This window comes from Hyperoodon ampullatus, assembly GCF_949752795.1.
Source record: "Hyperoodon ampullatus genome assembly, chromosome: 5".
NCBI classification, from domain to species: Eukaryota; Metazoa; Chordata; class Mammalia; order Artiodactyla; family Ziphiidae; genus Hyperoodon; species Hyperoodon ampullatus.
The window spans coordinates 141,287,161-141,313,882 of record NC_136918.1 but is presented as its reverse complement, the minus strand read 5'-3'; the positions used below and the strand labels follow the sequence as shown (position 1 = coordinate 141,313,882).

Sequence of the window (26,722 nt, the reverse complement as noted above, 5' to 3'; positions counted from 1 at the left end):
AACCAGAGGGCCAGGATTTAGTTGAGGCACTTCTCCCATGTAGAATGAAATAAAGCTTTTCATTAGCAAGAAAAGGAAAGGGCAGAAAACAAGCAAGCTCTCCAAGCAATGCTGCAGTTTCTTGGAGAGCAATAATATCTTCCTCTAGTTGGATGTTTCAAAGTGATAGGAGATTGCATTCAGGTGAACACCAGCCTTCACAATGCATTTGCTCCCTGCCCTACGTAGCAGCTCATAAGGTAGGACAGAGACCCTTACTGTAGAATTGGTTCACTCTCATTGGAATGTAAAGAAATGAGCGCGATTAAATACCCCAGACCTGGGAAGTGACCACACTTACTATGTCCTCACAGGAAATCTGTATTTTTTCACACTCTGCCATTTTACAAATTTCTTTTTTTTCCTTTTTCAGCAAATACCGCACACTGAGAAATCCTCTATGTGACATTTAGATGCCCAGGACACTGGGAAGCATTAGTGTGGATTAATTTCCAGAACACAGCTTTACCACCAGAGTTTCTCTATTCTGTGCTCAGCACAGAGGGTTGTAGAAATAGGCTCCTTACTTTAGGGACCAGGGGGCCACGTTCCAAAGCTAAATTCCCAGCTTTGATAAGGATGACAAGTAAATATTTTCTTCTTCTTGCGCCTACAACAGATTTATTTACAGTTTTGCAATTGAGGTCACTTTTGGTGGCTTTGGGATCTTTAATTATCATGACTTAGCTCTCAGCCTTTATAAGAAAAAAATCTTGGTTAGTGGATACGAGGCCAGATTGAAGATGTCTTTAGTAAAGAAGCCTCATGAAGATGATGTGCCCAAAGACCTGAGCGGACCACAGCCCCCAAGTCAAAACCCATATTCACATTCATTCCTCATCTGAAGAACCCCTCTCCTGGGGCATGAAGAAATCCCTGCCATCAGATACATGGAGAGGCCATGAATCTAAGCTCATGTAACACTGACTGTGGGCTGTGGACTGGCTTCCTTTTACCTCTCAACAATCATTATCTCCATCTGACAAAAACCAAAACTAAGGCACAGAATGGTTAAGGGACTGTCTAAGGCCACACGGTGAGCCAGTGGCACACCTAAGGATTTAGGTTCAGGCAACTACCATGTTATACAGGCTGATGACAAACTAACCCATCAACAACAAGTATTCAACTGGTGGTTGTTTTGGAACCTATATGAGGCATACACTACATCCTCCTGTACAGAGCCGGCCAATAGAAATTGTTTTTTCAGTATAGAATATATGCCATATTTTCCCAAATAGTCTGGACCTATGGTTAAGGTCAGCTTAAAATAATTCTCAGTCTCCTATTATAGAAAAATCCAAAATAATAATGGATAAACATAATAGTTCAATTCTCTGTCATGTAGCTTTTTTTTTTTCCTGGAGCGAGGCAGGCAAGATTGGGATAATAGCTTCAGGGTGTCATCAGAAACCCAAGCTCCCATCTTCAGAGTCACCTCATGATCCAAGATGGCTGCTCGTGCTCCAGCTATCAGGTCCTGATTTCAGGCTGGCACAGGAGGAGGCAGAGAAAGTCTAAAGGGGTTACAACCAGCTGAGCATGCCTCCCAGAAGTTTTAGATTTGTCACTGCCTTGATCTCAGTCATATGGCAATACCTGGCTCTATGAAAGGCACTTAAATACATTCTTTCATTCAGGTATAGATTTTTTTATAATGTCTCCTGTTAAAAACTGGGGAAAGAAAGAAAAAATGGGCTTGGGGAGGCAACTGAAAATATCTGCTCAAGGTCAATAGTTCACACCTGCTGTTAGAGTTTAAGGGGGCCCCTAAAATAATACCATAGAGTTCAGAATCAAGTAATGGAGAGACACACGAGTAGCGTAGTTTGATAGGAGACTTCTGGAGAATGTGGATTTACAAATCCTACATCTAGAATTAGGGAGAGTTACCCACCCAGCCCCTGACCAGGCTGGAGGTGCACAGCTCTCCTTTTACTCAGACACATCCCCTATCATTATGGGAGGTTTGCAGATCTGACACACACCCTCTGCCAACAAGTCCCCCAAAGGGACTGAGCCTCACTGGTTAGTTCCTTCCCAACTCTCACATCAGTAAGTCGCTGCCCCATCATACAGGAGAGAGGTCAGGAGTGCTGTTCTGATAGAAGGTCCCTCCATTTTGGAAGCATAAGAAGTGGGGGGCATGTCCGCAAACAACCGCTTACTTGTTTTGGCTGATGGGACCGCACTTCGTTTATGATGTTCCTATTACTTTGTTTCTGGTCTGTAAATTCTTCTGCTCATATGCCCCGTGGCATGCTAGTAAACATTTAACATGCAGATCTCAAAAAAGTATAAATAATAATAAAATATATAATATTAGGTATCATCAATTCCATATAGCCAATTCAAGCTCACAAAATACTTTTATTGCTTTTCAATGAACTTTTGCATCTGTAGCTCCCATAAGACACCCTATAGCTAATGAACCAGTGTTCCAACGTGAAGTTTGGTTGGTACTTTTGTCTACAGTAACAAGATGGAAGTGAAACAGCAAAGACTTATATGGGAATTTCATTTGTCAATGGTGTGAGTGATTCTTTGCTGACTCAGATGAATCAGACTTCTTTGCTGAATCTTTCATACTAGAAGAATCATTTCTGAATATTTAGGGCTGTGTAGCCTGCAGTGGCTTCAGATATTTAGTCTTCATTATCAGCTTTTCCTCCATCTCTTCCTTAAATCGAGGCAACCAATAAAACAGTAAACCAAGTCCTGATGTATAACCTCTGCAGACGTGAACGTGAGCTGACTCATTACCTGCTAAGTCCCACAGTGTCCCTGTATGTCAGTTTCACACAAACCTACTGTTTGCCTGAGATCCTGGACAAGCCCACCCAGGACCCCAAATCCCTGCAGCCATGAGCATTTCTGATGGGGTCCCCACCCTCCATTGCATTTAAGATGTGGAAGCCACCAGCCAGCATAACACATCTCCCCACCTGTACGCCTTGGCTCAGTCCCTCATATCCCTGGACACGCCCACATTTCAGCATCTGTTAGGATGAGGCCCATAGTCATCGTCACAACCCCCATGGAGGCAAAGCATCAGAGCGACTCCCTGCTTCAAATTCAAAATATGGGAAAAGGTATGGAGTTTCTAAAAACACTAAAAACAGAACTACCACATGACCCAGCAATTCCACTCATGGGTCTAGATCAAAATAAACACAAGAACACTAATTCGAAAAGATACATGCACCCCAGTGTTCGTAGCAGCGTTATTTACAATTGCCAAGATATGGAAGCAACCTAAGTGTCCGTCAACAGATGGATGGATAAAGAAGATGTGGTACCTATACACAATGGAATACTACTCAGCCATAAAAAGGAATGAAATTGTGCCATTTGCGGCAACATGGATGGACCTAGAGAATATCATACTAGTGAAGTAAGTCAGAGAAAGATACATATTTTATGATATCACTTATATGTATGTTGAATCTAAAAAATGCAACAAACTAGTGAACAAAACAAAAAAGAAGCATATTCACAGATATAGAGAACAAACTAGTGGTTACCAGTGGGGAGAAGGAAGAGGCGTGGGGCAAGACAGGCATAGGGGATTTTAAAAAGGGTTATTATGGGACTATATGAAACCATGTGTGTGAAACTTCTGAAAATTGTAAAGCACCATAGAATTTAAAGAATCTGCCATTCTATAAAAAAAAACAGAAAAAAAAACCTCAAAATATACCTAAACATGGATATACATCCAAATGAAAATAAATATTTTGTCACCTAGGTGTCTTACGCAGCAATGAGTTGTCCAGTGTGGGCTAGACATAACATAAGCTGTCCTGTTCTTGAATACTTTAATTAACTTTCCCATTTTCTTCTACATTTTTGGCCCTCAGTTTTATCTAATAAATCTTACTATGGGAAACCAATTCCTGTCTTTAAAAGATGAAGTGATTGTAGAAGCAAAAGGAAGCATCTTGAGATTCTCAAATAATTTGTCTCCTTAGAACATAATTTTTTTAATTAAAAAGTCAACTGTGTTTCAAGTTTACAAGTAATTTTACAACATATACAAATATGAGGTTTGCCATTATCGTGGAAAAGGATTTTTCACCAGGAACAGTTAACCTGACTCACATTACTGAGCATCCCTGAGTACAACTAGAGGAGCTGGTACCCACTGCTGAGGACACCCTACCAAGTGCAGTCGTCTGCTGGCAGTGGCAGTGGCAGTGGCAGTGGCTTCCCTCCAAATCCCTCCAAGGAAAATGACAGCATGACCTTCCGTTCTGGTATATTTTTCGAAAGAAGACCTTCAGGGATGCTTATACAGAGATTTTGAGTCCCTGAGCACAGAGTAAATTGCCCACAGAACTGACTTCTCCTACCCTCTTGGACACTTAAAATGTTTTTATTAGCCATTTTGGAAAGAAATCTTAAGTATTTTAAATCATTTTAAACCAACCACACCAGGCTAGTTTAACATTTTTTAATGGTTCAGGAACATCATTTAAAAACCCACAATGATGGTCCTCTGGAGCCCCCAGAAACACTCAGGGGTGGCTGAGATGAGTGTGGGGTGACGGGAGGATGGACACCGGAGTTGCTGGACTCAAGTGGCCCCCGCATCACCATGCGTCCTGAGGTTCATGCCTATTCAGTGCTGTCACACTTCCCTCTCTCATATCAGCTCTTTCATTCTTTCCCTTTTGTTGGTGGTCCCACCCCTGGTAGCTTGCCACTTTCTCCCAGGGTGGGTTTGCATCTGCCATGGGCAGAAAAGTATCTTAACTGCAGTCACGTGTCCTGCTTGTAAACATTAAACAGAGAGCATCAGGGACTTTCCCCTGCTGCTAAAACATTTGCATTTTGTACATTTGTGGGGCATTTTGGGGTTCTTAGACACGATATATGATTGCTTCATTTTTTCATAAATATATTCCCTATGGTTGAGGTTTACTGAAATGGAGCCACTATAAAGAAAATTCTTACTCCATGTTTAAAGGAAAACTGATAAGGAGACATGTCCAAAGAACCTCACAGATGAGCCTGGCCTCTCCCCACCACCAGGTTCAGGAAAGTGATCCCAGGCATCACAGCGCGCTGGGCAGCCTGGGGTCACACATGGGGCTCTGCGCAACAGAGCAGGTGTGCTCCACGGTCCTAAGCACAGGTGTCCAAAGCTTTTGTCCAGCTCCCCCTTGGTCAAGCTGTGAGCTTTCTCTTTCAGCTCTCCATCCACACATAAGATGTCCAAGTTCCACACCCCTGTTCAAAAGTGTTCGGTAGCAGCCAGAGCTATTTGATGACAGATAATGCAAAGACAAAGACAGGAGCAGGGAGATGGGGGCAGAGGTCCACTCCGCTCCCTGCTCCTCTCGGAGCTGCAGCCCAGCCTCCCCTGCTGTGGGAGACACTCTTGAAGAGGATGCCACACCTCCCTTGGGCCCTACCAGTGGTGTGCTTACCAGCCTCCTCTCTGCTGGTGCCCCATGGTTGGTGGCTATCTGGACCGGTCCATGGCTCCTTTACCTGGGGCCTTTGAATTCCCAGGGCTTCAGACCTTGTCCTCAGTGAGGAGGAGAATTGGAGAAGGGACAATCGTCCCGGGTTCACAGACCCATAGACCCTTCTCATGCTCCTACACAGGCTACTGCTGGAAGCCTTCTGCCTTCAAGATCTCAGAGGAGGGACAGCTCTGGTCCCTGAGTTTTCTTAGTTCTCCCAGGTGGCAGACATCTCCCTCTCCTGGAACCTTCCTCACCACCCTCAACTCCTCTGTAGTGGAAGCACCGTGGTGGACCTGTGGTTTCCACAACCAGGAAGCATCATGCTGGAGCAGAATATGCCAGCTCACCTTCTTGCAGTTTTATCCAATCTCTACTCTTGGAGCTCCCCCACTGATTCTGGTGGTGGAAGCGCTGCAAGAAGGACCTCGGTCCTTGTCTTCTTTGAAGAAAGAATTCAGCAAAGAGACCAAGATTGTGAAATAGAGACAGAGTTTATTCGAAGCAAAGTTCATGTGGAAGAGCACACAGGCGAACTCGGAGTGAGTTGCACACAATAGGGGCTGCTTAGGTTGCTTATATGGGGGCATTTTTCCAGGTTGTCTCTGGCCAATCATCTTGACATGTCTGCAGGAGACTGGTTGCAGCTGCTCAGCCTGGGCCTGTCTCCATCACGTGGTTGAAGGGGAACATTTTTTCCATGCCCAATCTTCTTACATAGAGACTGCAAAATGGTGGAGCCACTTGGGAAAATAGTGTGGCAGTTTCCCAAAATGTTAAACATACAACTGCCTTGTGACCCAGTCGTTCCACTCCTAGCAAGCTACCCAGGAAAAATAAAAACACAAGTCAGCACAACAACCTCTACACAAATGTTTGCCTTATTTGTAAAATCCAAACAGTGGAAACTATTCAAATGTATACCAACTGGTGAATGAATGAACAAAATGTAGTCTATCCACACGGTGGACTATCACTCAGTAATGAAAAGGAACAAAAGTACTGGGTACACACTCTAGTATGTATGAACCTTGAAAACATGCACAGTGGAAAAACATCCAGAAAGCTACAGACAAAAAATATATATTTACTGTAGAATCCTATTTATAGGAAATGTCCAGAAAAGGCAAATCTAGAGGGACAAAATGTCCATTAGTGGTTGCCTAGGACTGGGGGTGGGAAAGGAAAGAATCCTTAAATGGACAGGCAGAATCTTTTGGGGTAATCTAAATGTTCTAAAATTTGAGGTGGTTATGATCATACAACTCTATATACTTGTATTGGGTTGTACTAGTAATGTGTGTGTGTGTGTGTGTGTGTGTGTGTTGGATAATGTAAATACACTTCTTTGTGGGTTGAATGGTGCCTCCTCAAAATTCACCTCCACCAGGAACCTCAGAATATGACCGCATGTGGAAGTAGGATCTTTGCAGATGTAATTGGTTAAGATGAAGTCATACTGAATGAAAAACGGGTCTTAAGTCCAATGACTGCTGTCCTTACAAGAAATCCGCGTGAAGACACAGAGAAACATTCAAAGGAAGTACCCATGTGAGGATGAGGGCAGAGACTGGAACAAAGCTGCCACAAGCCAAGGAACACCTAGGGCCACCAGAAGCTGGAAGAGGCAAGGAAAGATGCTTCTCTAGAGCCTCTGGAGGGAGCTCAGTCCTGACGTCATCTTAATTGTGGACTAGCCTCCAGAACTGTGAGAAAATACATTTCTGTTGTAAGCCACCAGCCTGTGGTCATTTGCTACTGCCACCCTAGGACACAAAGACAATACTAAAACCCACTCACTCGTACACTTATAGCAGGAGAATTTTGTGGTGTGTTAATTATACCTCAGTGAAGTTGTTAATAAAATTAAAAGTTTTCTTAAATAGGCCAGAGGAAGAGAGGGAGGAGGACCAAAGGTTAAGGATGGTAGAGCCAGTTCTGCCAATTCTCAGATACGCAGGAAGAGGAATCTCACCATGGCTGTAGGCGGTTTTCTTTAAAATATGGGACTCACAGTGCGTCTTTTCTTAGGTTCCGAATCTGTCCACTCCACATCTTGTTATCTCTGCCACACACCCACTGACTATAGAGAAACGTCACAATGCAGGGCCTTCCATGGGGTTTCAGGCTACAAAGCTGGTAGACCTCTGGCTTGTTTGTCTCAAACCCTCCCGACTGGCCTTGGGGAAGACATGCCCCAGTATGTGCCAGTCTCAGGAGAAGGCCCAGTGTTTCTGTCAAGTGCCCAGGGATGGGACACTGGAGGGCTCTGAGGTGGGATATAAAGAGAATAGTGTGAGCTTGACTTTATAAATGAGGGAGGGTCTTTCTTTCTGTGATTGGGAAAATGAGGTTAAAAAACAGGTGAAAAATATAAATTTGTTTTAGTTCTTTTTAAATCTTTCTGGTTGTTTTTGATATCATCTTGTTGTTCTCTCATGTTTTAAAAATATCTTTAAACGTTTAGTGTATGATTATTTCACGTTCTGTGTCTGGTAATTCTAGCATCTGAAGTCTTTGGCGGGTGCTGATTCTCAGTGAGAGTAGATTGTTTCCTCATGTGTTTTATATTTTTGTTTTGTGAGTTCATGTTTAGAGAAGGTTTATCTGGGAGAATCTCAATGGGCCTGGATAAAGGACCCATCCTTCTGGAGTGTGTTTTTGTTTGCTTTTGCTGGATTCCTCAGGCCCATTACCAAACTAGAGTCACCATCACATCAATCCTTTAGCAGGACTTTGACTCCAAACCTAGGTAGAGTCAGACCAGCTACAAATTCTCAAGGGAGATGGTTTTTCTTCATTCGCAACACAAGCCAAGGCAGTTTGCTTCTCCCTTTGCCATCGTGCGGTCTTATGTATTGACTGATTTTTGGTGATTGGTTTGCTCCTAGGATAGAGCCCTTTGAGGAGCTCTGCTTGGAGGTTTCACTTTTATCTCCTGCCTCACAGGCAGTCAAAGCACCAGCACTGTGATACCTGGGGCCTTTCAACGTCCACCTTTGTTTCTGGCTCCTGGGTTTTCTCTCACTTTCTTATAAACTTAGTATGCATTTAAAAGGTGTTTGTTATACACTGTCCAACATTTCTAGGTGGTTTGTGGCATGGGCCTGGGGCCTCATGTCTCCTGGCATATTGCCCAGGATGGGAGTCTATAGATGGATTTTGAGGTGGAGAGAGGGAACTGGACAAGTTTCACAAATAAACGTTCCTGTTCTCTCAATGCATCGGGATGAGATTCCCTGCTATAAACGATGGGAGAAGGATAGGTCCAAGGTTTCCACGTGACTGTAAAAGTTTGTGCCAGCTGTGGGATAGGGTGTCGAGAGGTCACTTCAAGGATTGGTTAGCAACAGCCAGGGCTCCAGCTCAGCTGACTAACAAGGTTTCGTTCCCAAGCTGACAAGGAGAGTTAGAAATGTAGGAGATTACAGAAGGAGTGTAATTCTCAATGGAAGCCCCCTTCCCATCCGATAAGCAAGTCACATCATTGTCCTGTGTGTTCTAGGGGATGTGGGTCTGCCATCCACAGGGATTGGAAGAGAGCAACACCCCACGAGCATGAAACCACAGGGCAATTTCTGCTTAGGGCTCATTTAGTCCAGTTTCATTTTTCTGCCACCTTCCAACTATCTTGATCATGATTCTTGCTCAGCAGTTTCCTGAATGCATTTTATTTCAAAGAAACCCCTCCTCGGGAATTCTCTGGAGATCCATTGGTTAGGATTCTGCGCGTCCACTGCTGGGGCCCAGGGTTCCATGCTCCCTGGTCAGGGAACTAAGATCCCACAAGCCGTGCAGTGCAGCCAGAAAGAAAAAAAGAAACTGAGCTGCGTGTTAAGGTGGGGGAAACCGAGAACCCTGCTTTGCCGAGTTAAGTTGCATCGTTTTTGGATTTTCAGTTCCTGCGATGATTACGTCCTATCCAAACACCACCCTGGCCACTCAGGGTCAGAAGAAGGAAATGAGCTGCACGGCCCATGGCGAGAAGCCCATCATAGTCCGCTGGGAGAAGGAGGACCGAATCATTAACCCTGAAATGGCCCGCTATCTCGTGTCCGTCAAGGAGCTGGGAGAGGAGGTGATTTCCACTCTGCAGGTAAAACATGATAGACATGGCAGATGAGAAGCTACCTTCATGGGCAGAATAATCCTGTCTTTTCACATAAGTTGGTGCATATGGGTAGCCAATAGCAAATCAGCATTTGAAACATTTACGAAGCACTGTCTCTCCCCCTTCCCATAATGGGATTGCTGAGTAGCCGGCCAAAATAGTGCCTTATCATACGTAAAATTGTTAAGAGTAAAATTATTGGGAACATGGCAGGGAACCCAACCATAATAATAAAAAGAAAGAGAGAAACAGAGTCTTTTAATGACAGTTAATCCTGGCGGAATGACAGCCTATGTTGCGCACGTTTTAACTTCCCGTGAAAAGAAAAATTAGATGGGTTCTTGGACAAAAAATATTATAAGGAAAATATTTTGCTTCTTGAGGAAAAACCCAACATAAAAAAGTACTGCAGTCTCTTAGAACTTTTAGCACCACTGGCAGTTAGCTGGGTGATTCTTTTAATATGGGGGAGAAATGATGCCGTAGGACACACATGGAAAGAAAAAGCCCTGTGTTTGAAACGCTGATATTGATTCACTCCCAGGGTCCAATCCTGGAGTCCTGGGAGACCAAACCTTTATTGCAGTGTTTATAGATCTGTTTTTTCAGGCAGGGCTGCTTTGAATGCTTTAAAAATCCACTATGAGATTAAAAAAAAGAAAAAAGTATATGGGGAATATACATCAACCTGACCGTGACATCCTACATAAATTACACATCCAATTTCACAAGCTGGCAGCTGACGTGGATCATCTACATTGACTCTATTCCATCTGCACATTTACAATTGTGCTGAAATAATTTGCTCTCAGAATTGTGTGTGTGTGTGTGTGTGTGTGAGTGTGTATATGTGTGTGCTTGGGGCTGGGAGGAGGGTGAGAGTGGAGAGAAGATTTTTACAGCCAAAAGCCCTTGAGTTGTTCCCTCGCTCCGTTCTACTGGGTAAGATGGATTTCTCTCTGCTTTACGCGTAGATTTTGCCAACGGTAAGAGAAGATTCTGGCTTCTTCTCCTGTCACGCTATCAATTCTTATGGGGAGGACCGTGGAATAATTCAGCTCACAGTGCAAGGTAGGATGGACATAGCCTAGGGGGAGAAACACGGCTGTTTCAGGACAGTAAGTGTGTGCCCAGGCTTGGGAATCTGTGTGGCCTCAGCTTGACGTGTCACACTTCCAAGTCCTCAGAAAATTTTGAATCTGTACAAAGTTGGTGCTAAAGCACCATTTTGCAGATCTCATGATTATGTCAAGATGCAGCCCCAAAATACAGGGAACAAAGTTCGTAAAGCAATTGGGTTTGGATGACTGGGCAGCCCTGATAGTGTGCCTTTCTTGCTCAATTTTAGGGATCCTTATACTAGACGATCCAAATGAAAGTTTAATATCTGGGGCCAAAATAGTTTTTGAGTTAATAGTTCCCAAGCCAGACCAGAAGAGTGACACTGAAATCTTCCATGTTTGGTCCAGCTTTACAAGTGCTATGAAAATTGGCAGATTTGAAAAGTGAAAATTTTCCATCCTCAAAAGGGATTGGGGAAAAAAATACTTCCAGGTAAAAAAATCATCTGCCCATGTTGAATGCTGACAAAGCTTTTGTGAGTCACCCTCAGCTTTTCCACTAGCGTCTATGTCTGAACAATATCTGAACTGATCCCGGGTTTTCTGTTGACTGCACAGAGCCTCCAGACCCTCCTGAAATTGAGATCAAAGATGTGAAGGCACGCACAATCACCCTCAGGTGGACCATGGGATTTGATGGAAACAGCCCCATCACGGGCTATGATATTGAATGCAAAAATAAATCAGGTAAGTCCTTGATTTCCTCCGACTTTATTTCCACTTCAAAAAGCCCTTTTATTTTTTGCCTTTTTAATGGATTTTACCTATAAGAAGAACCTGGACTCCGGGAAACTCAGAGGGGGTTCTTTTTACCAGTTTGTCTCTTTCCTTGCATGAAGTACACCCACGTTTCCTGTGGTGGGAGTGGTTTTCTGTCGAGACGGCTTCGTTGGGTCAGCCCTGCCTCTTTTCTCTTTGAACCAGCAGGACCTCTGTCTGATTGCTCCCTGTGGCCACTTTGGCACTGTCACCACCGATGGCCACATGGGCTGCTGCCGACCCGACCTGGCCCCTGTCATTATTTTTTCTACCTCCCCGGCTTCCCTTTGCTTCCCTTGTGTCTGAATCCCTGAGTACCAGCTGTTCAGTGTCTGTGGGCTGAGCTGAGTGGTGGTGGTTTGCGCAGAGGGCCACGTCTTCTCTAGATGGGCTCTGACCCTGCAGGGCCCTCCTGGATGTGCAGGGCCAGGCCAGGGGCCCGAATGCAGGTGAGCACTCCTGTGCTTCCTCTGCGCCAGCAAGTGGCCGGCTCGCAGGGAGCTCAGAAATGAAACAGACCCAGCTGTCAGGACCACGACAGGCGTGCCTGTCGATCATCTCAAAGTGACAATGACAAGGTCACTTGGAACATTAGGACCCATCAGGCCGAGGGTAGGGTACCACCGCTGTGGCTCCTGGTCTGGACTTTGACACAAAAGAGACGAGGAATTGGAGCAGCATCAGCACGTGAAGGGTTGACAATCTCAGAGGCCAGGAAAGTGGCCTTGTTTCTCACTCTCTGGGCACCGTGCGTTACTTCAGAGCACACCATTGTGACCCACTTAGTATCTTTGGAGCTGAAGCTGGAGTAAAAGATGAAGCTGGAGGCGACTGGAAAGGCAGGTCAGGAGGGAGGAAATGTTTCAGTACGAGTGGGTAAGGGGCAGAGCAGGAGAATGTGTGAGACGGGAGTAGGAAGCAAGTCCAGAAAAAGCCTGAGGGGTGGGGCTTAAGGAAAGCAATTCATGGTGATGAAAACACCTTGTATCCAACCAAGACTAGAGGTTGCAGCAATAGTGCTTGAGGCTGGCAATAAGTCACGGGTTGGAAATGCGTAAGAAAAGACGTCAGAGGAGGTGAAATGGCTTGGCTTGGTCCCCTGAGCCGCAACCAGAGACCTGGAAGTGAGGTGATGCTTACATGGCACCTGAGGAAGCCTCCTGAGAGGAGCACAGTAGCTGCAGTCACACTGTCCCCTAGAAATGCGGCAGGTCCACTGCAGGTGGAGGTGAAGGATGCCCCGTGAGCAAGCTGAGGGCAGTGCTGGTCCCAACAGGGATCTTTCAGGAATCAGGACCAACGGGCTTGCCCAGGGTCAAAGGAAGAGAGGAGGCCTTGCTTTCGTTCTAAGCAAATAAGGTCAGGATGGAACCCAAGACTGAGAAGTTCTGAGATCCAGGTCTTGAAGTAAAGGAAGTGCTTCTTAGGTGAGACCATCGTGTTCTCTTGGAGAACAGCCTGGAAACTGATGGCAGCAATGAGAACTCAGCAGAAACACAGACGTGCATGATGCGGACACTCTGCAGAGTCCCCAGAGGGAGGGACAGACCCTGCCAACCTCTCTGGCTGGGCACTGACTGAAGGACTGTGGGTCTGGGAGCTAGTGCCCAGGCAGTCTCTCAGGGGAGCAGCTCGGTGCCTCCCTGTCTTCAGGGCATCAGTCATTTCCAGGTGCCGGTGACGGTCCAGTGGTGACGGTCCAGTGGCTCCTCAAAGGGGTTTGGGGTCCAGCCTGTCCTGGCTCAGCTGTGACCCTGTCTCTTACCAGCTGTACCCACCCCCAAACCATCCTCCTCTGTGAGATGGGCTCCCACAGCATAACTGTGACAAGGGTCCCTCAAAGGCTGCCCTCCCGTTCCTGGACCACACAGTTACCATGGTTACTCCCACCTGATACTTAGATGCCACTTCTCATGTTTCCTCCACAGGGATTCATCCCTGGTCCACATTGGAGGCCAGGCCTCCCTCCCATGTGCTCCTACAGTCTCTCCCCTTCCTCTCCTGGCAGGTGTCATCATGTGTGATCACGTATTTAACTCTGTATTTGTTTTTCAAATTTATCAATATTTTCTTTTATTACATATGGGTTTTCAGTTAAGTTAGAAAAGTTGTTCTCTACCTCTGGCCATAAAATAATTCAGCCTCTTTTCTTCTAGTACTTCATGTTGTTTCTTTCCCTCTCTTTTCAAAATTTAGATCTCCAAACCATTTGGAGTTTACTCTTCTGTATGCTGGGAGAGATGGATCTAGTTTTATCTTTTCCAAAATGGGTCTTCTGTTGCCCCAACATCATTTATTAAAAGGTCCACCTTTGCCCAGTGATTTCAGATGCCACCTCTATCACATACTAACTTTCCATATGTACTTGAGTCTATTTCTGGACTTTCTGTTCTACTCCATTGGTTTATCTATTAATGCACCAGTACCAGACCTTTTTTCTTTTCTTTTTTTTTTTTTTTTTTTTTGCGGTATGCGGGCCTCTCACTGTTGTGGCCTCTCCCGTTGCAGAGCACAGGCTCCAGATGCGCAGGCTCAGCGGCCATGGCTCATGGGCCCAGCCGCTCCATGGCATGTGGGATCCTCCTGGACCGGGGCACGAACCGGTGTCCCCTGCATCGGCAGGTGGACTCTCAACCACTGAGCCACCAGGGAAGCCCATACCAGAGCATTTTAATCACAGAGGTCTTATGTCTTAATATCTAATAAGGCTAGTCCACCCTTGTAACTTTTCCTTTCCAGTGTTTTCTTAGTTTTCCATATATAACTTTAGGATCAACACATTTAGCTCCATAAAAGCATGTTTTTGTTATTATTAATGAGATCACATTAAATTTGTTTATTAGCTTAACGGAGAACTGACATTTTTATGATGTTGTGGGTTTAACTGGTCCATCCAAAAATATGTGAAGTTCTAAACCCTGGTACTGCACAGTGTGATCTAGTTGGGGAATGGGGTCAGAGAGCTGTGACTGATGATTATTAACATGTCAGCCCTACCAGACTGGGAGCTCCTTGGGGTGTGCTGAGCCCAGCCCAGTTCCCCTGGACCTAGCACAGGCCTAACATGTGTCAGCACTTCACAGATATTTGGTGAATTCTCATTGAGAAGGGAATGCATTTACAACTCACCGTCTGGCACATAGCAAACGTGTAATAAATGCAGCTTTTAGTATTACTCCAGCGTGCACCAAAATGCTTACACATAAAAGGCCTCTAGGATCAGATCTGTGTTTGTTTAACTACTTGCTACACATTCAGGATCCTCAGTGTCTCCCACGTCTCCTGTAAGTTTCCCAAAGGCAAGGACTCTGATTCGGTGCTTCCCCTGCACCTAGCACAGTGCCTGCCACATAAAACATGCACAGTAATACTTGTGGCATTTAATTTACATGCAGTCCAAACCTAAGAATTACCTTTATCGCCAACAGCATTTTCAAATGCGTAAGTTGATGGGACTGTACATAATTAAAGCAGGAAAGCTCCTTATCTGTGAAGCTGGGGATGGTCAGAATCAAGGGATATATTTCCATCCTTCTACTCCACACACACACACACACACACACACACACACACACACACACACACAGCCAAGCTCATGGCTAAGGCATTCTTGCAGTCCTGGAACCCAGCAGTTCGAGGGTCAGAATGAGCACCACGGGGGTCCTTGGGGAAAAGCCCATGGACAGGTAGCCATGGCCTGAGGTCTGCACCAGGGCCCTCCAGGACCCCCATCACTGTCAGTTTGAAAGGCCTGGGAGGAAGGAGCGATCGGTAGCAGGCAGGAATCACAGTCACTGCTGTAGGAAAAGTGTTAGCATTTTCATGTGTTATTGCTTCCTCGATAAGTTTTGGGTATATAAACAGTACAGCCATAATTTAAGTGAGTGCAATTTATAGGCAGAGTACATAGAAACTGATCCTTCAAGTCACAGCTGAAATGTCACCTCCTCCAGGAAGCCTTCCCTGACTACCCAGTTTATGACATGCCCCTTCTTTACTCATAGAGCACCCTGTATGCCTTGGAACATTTGGTGAGATTGTGACTGTTTATTTAATAGCTGTCTCCTGTGCTGGGTAGTTGTCCCCCTGAGGGATCTAGTGACCCCTCAGGGTAGGTACTACATCTGAGGAACCCTGTGCTATGTCCTTGCATCACCTACAGTGACCAGCACACATATTAGACTTGTAAGAAACATTTTTTGACTGGTTGACTCTCAACCTGAGTTTTAGGCAATGAAATCATCCCCCTAAAAGATGCTTTCTTCCACTTTTTTGTTAATTTGCTAAGAACACAGTGTATGACCACATTCCTAGCAAAGTGGGTCCCTGCAAGCGATCCTTCAGGCTATGCTTGACCAACCCCAGCAATGGAAACTCACCAGCCCGAGAAAGCATGATTCTGCCTCGGGCCGGCCAGGACTATTAGACATTCTTACATTTCTTGCACCTGAAGCCAATGGCCCTCTTCCCACCCCCTAAACCCTTTTGTCAAATGACATCCCTTCCAGGATATGAAAACAGATGATGCTCCTTAATTTTCCATTTACCAGGACAGACAAAACATCCCAAGTTCCTTTGCTTGTATCTCCAGTGACCATCTCCTGGCCCACTTGCTCTGATCAGGCCCCATGGCAACAGCCCTGGTGTCATCTGACCGGGCACAGACACAAGGGAGCCTTTGCCTCCCTCATTTGGAATGCTCAGCTTTCTCCATGGAGCCCCAATCCCACGGGTTGCTTTATCTGCCACATACTAGGACCCTAGTGGCTGCTGCTTCTCCTCCAGATGGACACCAAGAACCCCTTTCCATCCCCTTCCAGCATCTTGTCCCCCGTGCACAGCTGGCCGATCGGCCTGCTGTCCGCTGCGTCTACTTCCTTCCCCTCTTGGAAGGCAGCCTGCCTGTCCCCATGTCCCCTCTGGGGTGCCTCTGTCCTTCTCCCCTGGGCCTCACTGACCGGGCCTAGCTCCTTGCACACCTCCCTCCTCCTCTCTCAGGCCTCCTTCCCCATTTCACCGAGGCTTCTTCTCCCTGGAGAACAAGGAGCAGAAGCGGCTTCCCCTGGGTCCCAGTGCCTCCCGTCTCTCGCCCAGCACAGCAGGTCTCGTCCTCTGAGCTGCCTCTTCATTGCACTCCTTTGTGTAATTTTGTCTCTCAAACTTTGGGCCTCCCTCACTCTTTCAGGCCTCTGACGACCCTTCTGCAGATCAAGTTCACCCTCTTTGTCCTTGACGATCTGCCGTCCTCCTGACTCGGGGTGTCTGACGCCCAAGCTGGGCTCATCAGCGAGCCCCCAGTACAACCACACCACTCCTGGGGGCTCTCCCAGTCCTTCCCATGAGGGATGATTGGGACTTCAGAGGCAGGGAGGCCACTCTGAACTTCCTCATCCTATTCACCACTGGTCTCTCTAGGGCACGTCATGGAACCCTACCTACTTTTTCATCAGATGTTTCTGACATCTCCTCTCTAAACCAAGGGACGAATCTGACTGTGCACAGCTCTCCACCCTTAGCTCCTACAAACCCAGAGGACTTACAATAATTCTTGGCAAAGTTCCCCTCCCTTGCACTTGACCCAGCTCTCTGCATTGATCCTCCTCGCCAGGAAGCTAAGTTAAAAGTTTGTCAGAGGTTTTCATCTAAGCACATGAGACTTCCGGCAGATACCTGGAAAACTGAAAGCCAGTCTCATCCATCAGGCATCCTGCAGAGACTATGTGAAGGTTGTGTGCTGCGGGAAGACTGCCTAGACCTTGGGGAAAACACGGGTGAGGTCAAATCCCAGCCCCACTTCTCACCAGCTCGATAACAGGGTCTGAGTTTCTTGACCTTCACACTGAAAATAAAAACCCCTACTTCACCAGAATATTGTAAGAACCCAGTCAAATAAAGCAGTCTGTCCAGACTCTAGTTGTGCATCAGAATGACCCAGAGAGAGAGGTTTTTTGAAGCACGGATTTGGGGGCACCACCCCCCAGAGATTCTGACTGCGTGGGTCTGAAGGCACAGTTGTCAGAAAGCACTGAGGTGTTTCTGATGTACCCACAGATTTGGGAACTGCAGAAGTCACCTTTGTAAAATGCCTAGAGCAGCACCCAGAGAGCAGATGCTACGCCAGCGCCTGAGTTCCCTTTGCTGCTGGCTTTTCTCCGACCGATCACTGCCTTGACTTCCGCCACAAACCCAGTGTCTGTTCTTCTCCCCAAGGCTGAGCTCCGTGGCTCACAGCTCTGATTCTCCTTCCCTCTGACTCCCAGTTGGGGGGCCCAGTGGCAGACACAGAGGACGATTCAGAAGGATCCTGCGGAAGCACTGTTCTGTGTGCACAGCTTCTGTCAGGGGCCCTATTCTGAGGTTTCAGCCCTGTCTACACCCCAGAAACTCTATTCCTCTCCTTTGGCCCTCCTGGCCCTGATAAGGAGATGCTCAACGCTCTTACTAGGTGCTGGGAACCTCAGCATCCCCTGCGAGTCCCTTTAACCCAGCCCACACAGCGGTAAACAGACGCCTTGTAAACGATCTTCTTCGTGTGACTTATAAACCTTCCTCAATTCTACATGTGCTCGCTGTGTCTGGAAACCACCCTCCCCGCTTCCTTCACTGGGTAAGGAGACCTGTAGTCCGTCCTCACAACCATCTTATTCCTCGTCCTGCTCTTCCTTTTCATGTCTTTACCAAACTCTCCCCGTCCGTGCTTGCACCCTCCAGCTCTTGGATGTCCAGGCGTGCCTTTCTGCTTGTGACTTACTCCTCCTAAGAAGTTTCTTTATTTCACCTATAGTATATTCTTGCTAGTTTTATTTGTACTTCAATCTGCAGTTTCATTTTCCCAAGTGTCAGGATCTCTCTGGGACTGTTTCTAATGCCCAGTGTTGTATTCTCAGGCACACTTCATTCTTAATCCGTGACCTGCCCGTTTGCACGTCAGCATCTGAGATCAGATGTAGCATTTTTTAGTCCCTTTCCAAGCTCTTCTCCTGGTTAGCCAGTGCCCTGTTTGTATTCTTCTTTTGATGCCATATCACTTGCTAGAGTGTGTTTGGAGATTTAACTAGACTTTCTTCTTCTTCATTCAGTTACTTTAAAACCCTTCGGGATAACCCATTCTTTCTCTTTCTCAACTTTTTCATCTTTAGCCAAACAATTCACCCTTCAGTCGTGATCATGGGCATCATCTTTTTCTTTCAAAGTTTAATCATTGCAAGAAAAGAAGCTGAGAACGGAGCCTGTTCTCCAAGGACCACTCACTTCCTGCCTGAGACCCCTGGCTTGGTCACTCCCCACGGGCTATTCACAGGACTTCCTTGGCAGGAGGACGAGGTGGGCAGTAGCCATCACTACCTCTCTGCAGGTTCTCAGCCACGTCGCAGACACGCCCTTGGGGAGGATGGCCTGTCTCCATAGCTCAGTCAGTTGCAGAAGCCTCCATAATGGTCTGGGCAGAACCCTCAACGCCTGCAAGTGTCAGGTTCCCCCTGGGGCTGGTGAGCAACTGTCTCTGCATCTTGCAGTGCCTGGGGTTCCTCTCTGTTGTCTTAAGCGTCTTCTCCAGAAGGCCTGGCTTTCTCTTTGTGGGACAAGACTCCTATTTATACGAGATTCCATTGGTATGGAATTTCCTCCTGTCATGTGTCCTCTAATGAATCCTATCCTTCTGTTCTTCCACCGTTCGGTGTTCTGCAGCATCTTCTCTTTTTATGTCATGTTCTTCCATCTTCAGTCTTCTGGACTCAAATGGGACTTTTGCTTTTAGTTGGAATATTAGTAGTTAGTTTCCATCAGGTTCCATTCCCTGTCACGTGAGAGCGCTCAAAGTCATACTTGAAGCTACGTATCCTTTCTGCAAATCCAGACAATCTCTTGCCCTTATGATGACCTTTGGCCAGAGCAGCCCTCTGAACTTCCATGGTCATCATTAACGTGGAAAGGGAGTGGGGTCATTCCGAGGGCCCAGAGGTCTGTATGTTTGCCATTTATGTATTCATCTATGAAACATGTGTTTATTATTTGTCAGGCTGTGTGTGAGCACTGGGGATGCAGCAGTGAATGTGGCCAGCGTGGACCATGCCCTCATGGGGCTTAGAATCCAAGAGGGAACACAGACTCTCAGTGAAATTCTTACAACTGTGATGAGCACAGGGGAGCAAGTGCAAGGGAATTCTGGGGTGGGGTGGGAGGGTGAGAGTATACAAGCATCCTCTCTGCCACCATCTCAGGGGCATCTTGGTTCTCCCACACCCAACATCATCTCTTGACCCCCACCCCTGATCAGCACCTGCCCAGACTCTTTCTGAAAGAAGAACCATTTGTTGAGGTGCTCATCACGGGTTGAAGCTCTAAAGCCAGCAGGTGCACCACTGTCATGGATTTAATGATAACTCTTTGTATGAGGTATATGCTGCCTTTAAAATGAGCTGTGGTTGAAAAATAATTCCTACAGTAAAGGATTGGAGACAAAATGATTTCAAAAATTAGAATTGAGAAGTACATTTGATAACCAGTATTCATGCTGGAGACTGAGATGAGTTTTTATGTATTTTTATGTGTTTCATTTCTACCACTCTCCTTTTGGAGAACAAGGGGTCTGACATGGCCAAAGGCTTTGCTGGCTTTCAAATACCTTTTAGAACCAGGGATTTTCTTTTTCTTTTGGGTGGAAGGTTGTCCCAACCGTGCTTTCTTTTATTATCTTGTACAATGAGTGCTTGAAAGTAGCTGTTTCTCACTTTACTGGCATGAGCTCCCCCCACTTCTATTTTCCTCTGCGATTTCTGCCAGGAGGTCTGTTGTGTTGCCTTGGACAAAACTCCCTGGACCCAGCTGCCCACAGCCTCCGTCCCCCTCAGTGTGGGTAACGAGTGTGTGGTGTCACACCCCCTCTGATGGCCAGCCCGCGGAAACACGGGCAGCATTGCATTAAGAATTCACTTTGAGTTGTCACTTTTTTTTCTTTTCTTCTTCCTTTTTTTTTTTTTTTAATTCCTACTTGGGAACTTTCAAAGGCAGAGGGAAAAAACTCACATCTCTATCTCTTCTTTTTTGAAAAACAAAACCCCAAAGACTCCTGGGATTCTGCTCAGAGAACCAAAGATGTTTCCCCTCAGCTGAACTCGGCCACCATCATTGACATCCACCCTTCCTCCACCTACAGCATCCGAATGTACGCCAAGAACCGGATTGGCAAGAGTGAGCCCAGCAACGAGCTGTCCATCACCGCGGACGAGGCAGGTGTGTCTGACCGGCGGGGGCCCAGGGGCTGGGAGCTGGCCCGCGGGACTCAGGTGGTTAATGCAGGGTCACGGCTTTGATGACTGCTCTCCATAGCTCTGCACCCCATCAAAAACACAGACGGCTCTCTGCCGCCTACTTTGAAAGCAGTGCTCTTCAAACAGGACTTAGGTCAAGGTTCTCACACCTAAGACTTAAAAGAAAGACCTATGAGGCTAACAAGCTGGTGAGATTTAAAGAACCACGCTGTTCTTTCAATCCCTTTGTCTGGATGCGTGGAATCCAGATGGGCAGGAGAACAGCGAGCCTGTGTCTTGCTCAAGTGGCTGTGCAGTTAGGGGAGAGGGGGATCCCTTAACTAGGAAGTGGCAAGAATATTCTCTGGGTGGGGAGGTGGGAGACGGAGGCACAGGTTATTTGACTGACTAGAAATGTCAATATCTCTGTCATCAAGAGTATCACACTTTTTTCCTATTACAAAGTATCTCTTATTGTGTTGAAGACATGGAAGGTAGAGATAGGCTTTTTGAAGGCAGAACAGCTCACACAATCCTACCACCTAGCGCTAGCTATGAATATGTTGATATCACACACTAAAGTATTCACACACGCACGTGTGCACGCTCACCCACACATACACACACGGACACACAGGGACACACACCCTTCAACAGGGAGGTTCACTCGTGGTTGCCGGGGGTGGCAATAACCTCTTGGCAGAGGACTGAGCAATTTAGGCAGTGGCAGTGCACGCTGCCTGCCAGCCCATCTCCCGGCAGGACAGGAGGCTGCAAGCTGCCTTAGGGCTTCTCTGGGGAAGGAAAGGTAAGGAACCATGGTCTGGCTCATCTTTTGGGGGCAAAAGAGTGTCCAGCCCCAAACCTAGCTTTTCTTTTCCTGCCCCCAGTCAGAGCTAACCAGCTAGTCCCCACTGCTGCAGGGAAGGTGGAAGCTTGGTCTCTGACCCCTAGTTCACAAATCACCAAGAGTTAGGGGATCACCCCCAAATGTCTAAGCTTCCACAAGAGGTCACTGCATCTTTCAACGGGGGCTGTTCTTGACTCCCTTCCCACCACCTGCTTCTCTGTTACCTTCATTAATGGCACTTGGCATAGATATCACTCTTCTGTATCTCTTGAGGACTTTCCTACCATATGTAATGCTACCTTCCACCATTTCTTTAGCAAACCCCACGTTTTTAGGTATGTCGGTTATTTATTTTTTAATTGAAGTACAGTTGATGTACAGTGTTGTGTTAGTTTCAGGTGTACAGCAAAGCGATTCAGTTATACATATGTGTGTGTGTGTGTGTGTGTATATATATATATATATATATACACACATATTCTCTTTCAGATTCTTTTCCATTATAATTTATGACAAGATATTGAGAATAGTCCCCTGTGCTATACAGTAGGTCCTTATTACTTATCTGTTTTACATATAGTAGTATGTATCTGTTAATCCCAAACTCCTAATTTATCTCTCCCCCCTTTCCATTTTGGTAACCATAAGTTTGTTTTCTATGTCTGTGACTCTGTTCCTGTTTTGTAAATAAATTCATTTGTATCATTTTTTAGATTCCACATATAAGTGATATATTTGTCTCTGTCTGATTTACTTCACGTGGTATGATACTCTCTAGGTCCATCCAAGTTGCTGCAAATGGCATTATTTCATTCTGTTCTGTGGCTGACTAATATTCCATTGTGCATATGTACCACATCCTTTTTATCCATTCATCTGTCAATGGACATTTAGGTTGGTTCCATGTCTTGGCTATTGTGAATAGTGCTGCTATGAACATTGGGGTGTATCTTTTTGAATTAGAGTTTTCATCTTTTCCAGATATATTCCCAGGAGTGGGATTGCTGGATCATATGGTAGCTCTATTTTTAGTTATTTTGAGGAACCTCCATACTGTTCTCCATAGCAGCTGCACCAGTTTACATTCCCACCAACACTGTAGGAGGGTTCCCTTTTCTCCACACTCTCTCCAGCATTTATTTTTTGTAGACTTTTGGATGGTGGCCATTCTGGCTGAGGTGAGGTGGTACCTCACTGCAGTTTTGATTTGCATTTCTCTTCAATTTTTCATTATCATAAATACTACTGTGATGAACATCTTTGTGATATATCTTTTCCCATTTGCAACATTATTTTTTATGTTAAATTCCAAGAAGTAGGGTTGCTGGATCACAGCACATGCAAAAATATAATCCCTTTGCTGTGCACAATCAACATGGTCCTCAAGGAAGTAGGTTAACATATACTATTTTTCCTGAACTGCAGATGAGTATTCATTTCTCAACTCTAGAACACATCAGTTCTTGAAAATTGTTTTCAAGGATGGGAGATAGGATAGCGTTATGCTCCAGTCTGAGGGCGAGCCGCTTTTAACCCTCAGAAACTGCATGATTTCTCATCAGCAAAATGCACATAATGATGCTTTTCTCCTCTTCACCGCAAACATGTTGGATAATTGAAAAAAAAATCCCAATCTCTGAAAGTACATTGTATTGCTCAGAAATAAGTAGGAAATGAGTGTTAATAGGCTCCTGCAAAAATAGAATCTTATTTAAATATTTATGTAAACAACACACTAATTTCCTGGAATTTCATCATGCTGGGGATTTAGGGAGAATAAGCTGCCCCGAAATGAAAACTGTGGCTCAGGGCTGAGCCTTCTCCTTCCTTTTAGCCACTTTTCCAACTCTGCCCATCTCCACAACCTTCTAAAGGCAATGATGTTTTTCCAGTGGTGCATTCCACGCTGCTTTCCCCATCGCCATGACCAAGGCAGCTGCTGTTGCTTATTCTGTCATTTCCTCTGTGATCTCCCTGAAGCTGACAGTTGCCATGGCAGCGCTTCTCTCTCCAGCCGGGAGGCCAGGTGAAAAGCCGCTCCTGGTCACCGGTCACCAGTGTGCAGCCCGCTCCCAGGCAACCCTGCAGACAGATGGATGCAGAGCCCCCTGCTTGGACCCTGGGCTGGCCTTTGGGGTTTCATCTGGGTGCTGGCTGCTGGCAGCCCCACGGCCTGTCATTTACTCTTCATATGAGCTAAGAGAGAATGCAAGGAAAGGTCAGGCTTGTGCAAAGGAAAGCCGCAAAGCAGAATTTGGCTTTGTCTTGGTGTGTAGGTTTGCGTGACTGAAATCAAAAAGTCATTTTCTTACGTGTGACTCGCGTAAAACAGAGGGCAGCTCTCCTGACCAAAGATACCCTCTGTAGCACTGCCTACGGTGGCCCTAGATTGTTCCTGCCACCTCCTGGCGAGGATCCCCAAAGGCACATCTTTTAGGGAGCTGAAGCCATCTCGAGAGAACTTTTTCCAGCCCTTACTGCCCTCTTTCCCTGAAGAAATGAGGTCATCATTTAAGCAGTGAGAATCCCCAGATGGAAGCTTCTGGAAGCCGTAGACCCACTTGTTTTTATGGTAAAGCAGTGCCCAAGTCTAGGGCACCTGAGGATGCCTCTCACTGCCTACCTGCTGAGGAAATAAGCCTGTGAGGTGTAGGCCTGGGTCTTCCCCACCCTATCACTACCTTGAAGCTACACTGGACTCCCTGTGGCCAGATCAGAGATGAGCCCCCATCCTGCCCCCTCCTCTGTGTGTGAGCTGCCCCTGCCCCTGTCTGGAAGCCCTTCAAGGTCTACGCCTACTTTTCTGCACTGTCCCCTGAAAAGCAGGCCAAACATCTCCCCTAGTGCGGTGCCTTTTCCAGTCTCCGGGATGATGTTAGTGCACCAAGTAGAATTCTTTCTGACAACAGCCTTTGAGCCATCATTTCTCCAAGGGGCCATGGGCCACTCATGTTTGTACCCCTCATGTGTGTCTGACACAAGGAGACGGCTCAGTATATGTGGATGAAACGTCCTTGAACCTGCCTTACAGGACTGTCTTAGAAATAAACACATGAGCAGTGTGTGTGTGTGTGGGGGGGGGGGTGGGGGCGGGGCAGTGGGGCGGTGAGGAAAATATATGGAGGATTAAAACCACACTGAAATTTTGAATGGCGTCATGAAGAGAGAAAAGTAGAGAAAGGCAACAGGGCAGGTCTGGAAGGTGGACAAAGAGGGAGGCAGGAGAGAGAAGGCACACCCATCAGAGTTCTAACTAGGACCACGGGAGGCATCCCAGCCAGCAGCTGGAGCTGGGTAGGTAGCAGTTACCCTTGAGGCTAACCACAGGTCCCAATTAACCAGCATCCATCCTTCTTGCAGTTAAGCGTTCAGCGAACTACAAGCCATGTAAATTCCACTTACAACGCTCATGCTAAGAACAATTTTTGCATTATAAAAAGAAAAAAAAAGAAAGAAGAATATGCCACAGACACTGCATGTAACTTGCAAAGCCTAAATCTTTAGGATCTGGCCCTTTACAGAAACAATTTCCAGATCCCTAACTTAGGTCTTGCCACGATGGGAATTCGGGTTTGGATTTCTGTTGTGTCATCCATTGCAAAGCTGAGAGAAAAAGGAATCACTGCTGCTCCTGGAGCAGCCCCAGCTAATGTTGGAAAACAGCCTGGTTCCAAATGCACAACTGTGTGGTGATTTCCAAGTGAGACTCACACACGTATTAACAGACCCTCTGATACACTTGACCTTGGGAGATAGCCCCGAAGCACAGATCAATGTCTAGCACACCTCCCGACCCCCCTCAGCAACTCTTAGCACCCCCAGAGAGGAGAAGTCAAGAGAGAAAGTGGAGACAAGGTCAGGCATTAAGGAGATTAGCTCCTAATGGATCAGAAGAGCCCTGACTGGCCAGGTTTCTTTGACACTGATCCTCACGTGACGTCCGCAGCTGACCCTCACCCATGACCGGCTTCCCCATTGGCAACTGTGCCCCGAAGGTCACGTGTCACTTAGTGCCTGTGACCGAGTTGGGGGTGGCTGATCCCGTCACCATTTTCATGATGACTCTGTCCCTAGAACGTGAATGTTCAATGACGCGGGGCAAAATTCAGTGTTGAATAACTGCTGAATTTTCAGATGCATCAGAGATGGAAGGTCAGGATTAGCGAAGGGTTTTACCACAGGGAGCTGGTGGGCTTCCTTCGGGTCCGGGACTGAGTGAACAGGCTTTGCATCATCTTTCATCACATTCAGAGCGGCAGCTCTGATCTAGAAGGAGAGTTTCCTGTGTGCTGAACTGGAGGCTGCGACAAGGGGATGTGATGAGGGCTTAAGGATAAAAGGCATCGACGCACAATAGACATGTGAATAGAGGGGCCCACTAGGGCCCCGTGTGGCATCATCTGTGCTCTTCAAGGAGAGAGTCCACTGCACAGGGTCTGCCGGCCAAGAACCAGGATTGCCCGATACCCGAGCCTTCAGCCACCTGCTTCTGTAATCGTCACTCTGCTCCAGCATCCAATGAGAGACGTTGGACATTAAGCCTAAATAGATCACTGCCCCTTTGCTGTTCCTCATCCAGGCTCCGTGTATTCCTGCCAGCTACCCTAGCATGTTCTGAAATATTCTGGAATTATTCTGGCATGGTTTGGAAAGTCCCTCCCCCCCGCCGCATACTTCTGTCAGGTCTTTCCTGAGTTGCACCTTCTCAATGAGTCTTACCCTGACCACCCCTCCCCCATTTAAATGTCAGTCCACTCCTGCTCAGGCACTCTTGGTCCCCTCCCTCCCTTAACACTCTCCTTTTTAAAAAATAGACTCTATACCATCAGCATACCATATAATTTGCTGATGTATTTTGTTTAGGATCTATAGTTTTGGTCCCTCCCACAAAGGCAGGAATAGTTGTCTGTTTTGTTCACTGCTGTGTCCCAGACACCCAGAACAGCATTTGGCACATAACAGGTGCTAAATAAATCACAGTTTAAATGAATAAGCTATTTATTTGTTAAATAATCATTAAATGAATTCATCCTTTCCCCATCTAGGGGTCAACTGTTCTTGGTTTTATTTTGATTTTGGCTGAACTCTCTCTTGGTCTCCTGTGCTCAGCAAATAATATTCTG

General features: G+C 46.4%; 1 protein-coding gene across 2 annotated transcripts in view; it reads left to right on the top strand.

Annotated features, from left to right (window-relative positions):
* DSCAM (DS cell adhesion molecule) overlaps nucleotides 1-26,722 on the top strand; it is a gene marked incomplete at both ends in the record, with an annotated part of 733,341 nt that overhangs the window by 575,126 nt on the left and 131,493 nt on the right. For both annotated transcript variants that reach the window (XM_079704973.1, XM_079704974.1), the window contains 4 exons: nucleotides 9,410-9,606; nucleotides 10,596-10,692; nucleotides 11,301-11,429; nucleotides 20,565-20,732. In XM_079704973.1, coding sequence (XP_079561099.1) covers nucleotides 9,410-9,606; nucleotides 10,596-10,692; nucleotides 11,301-11,429; nucleotides 20,565-20,732 — 591 coding nt within the window. The remainder of the gene's footprint in view (nucleotides 1-9,409; nucleotides 9,607-10,595; nucleotides 10,693-11,300; nucleotides 11,430-20,564; nucleotides 20,733-26,722) is intronic.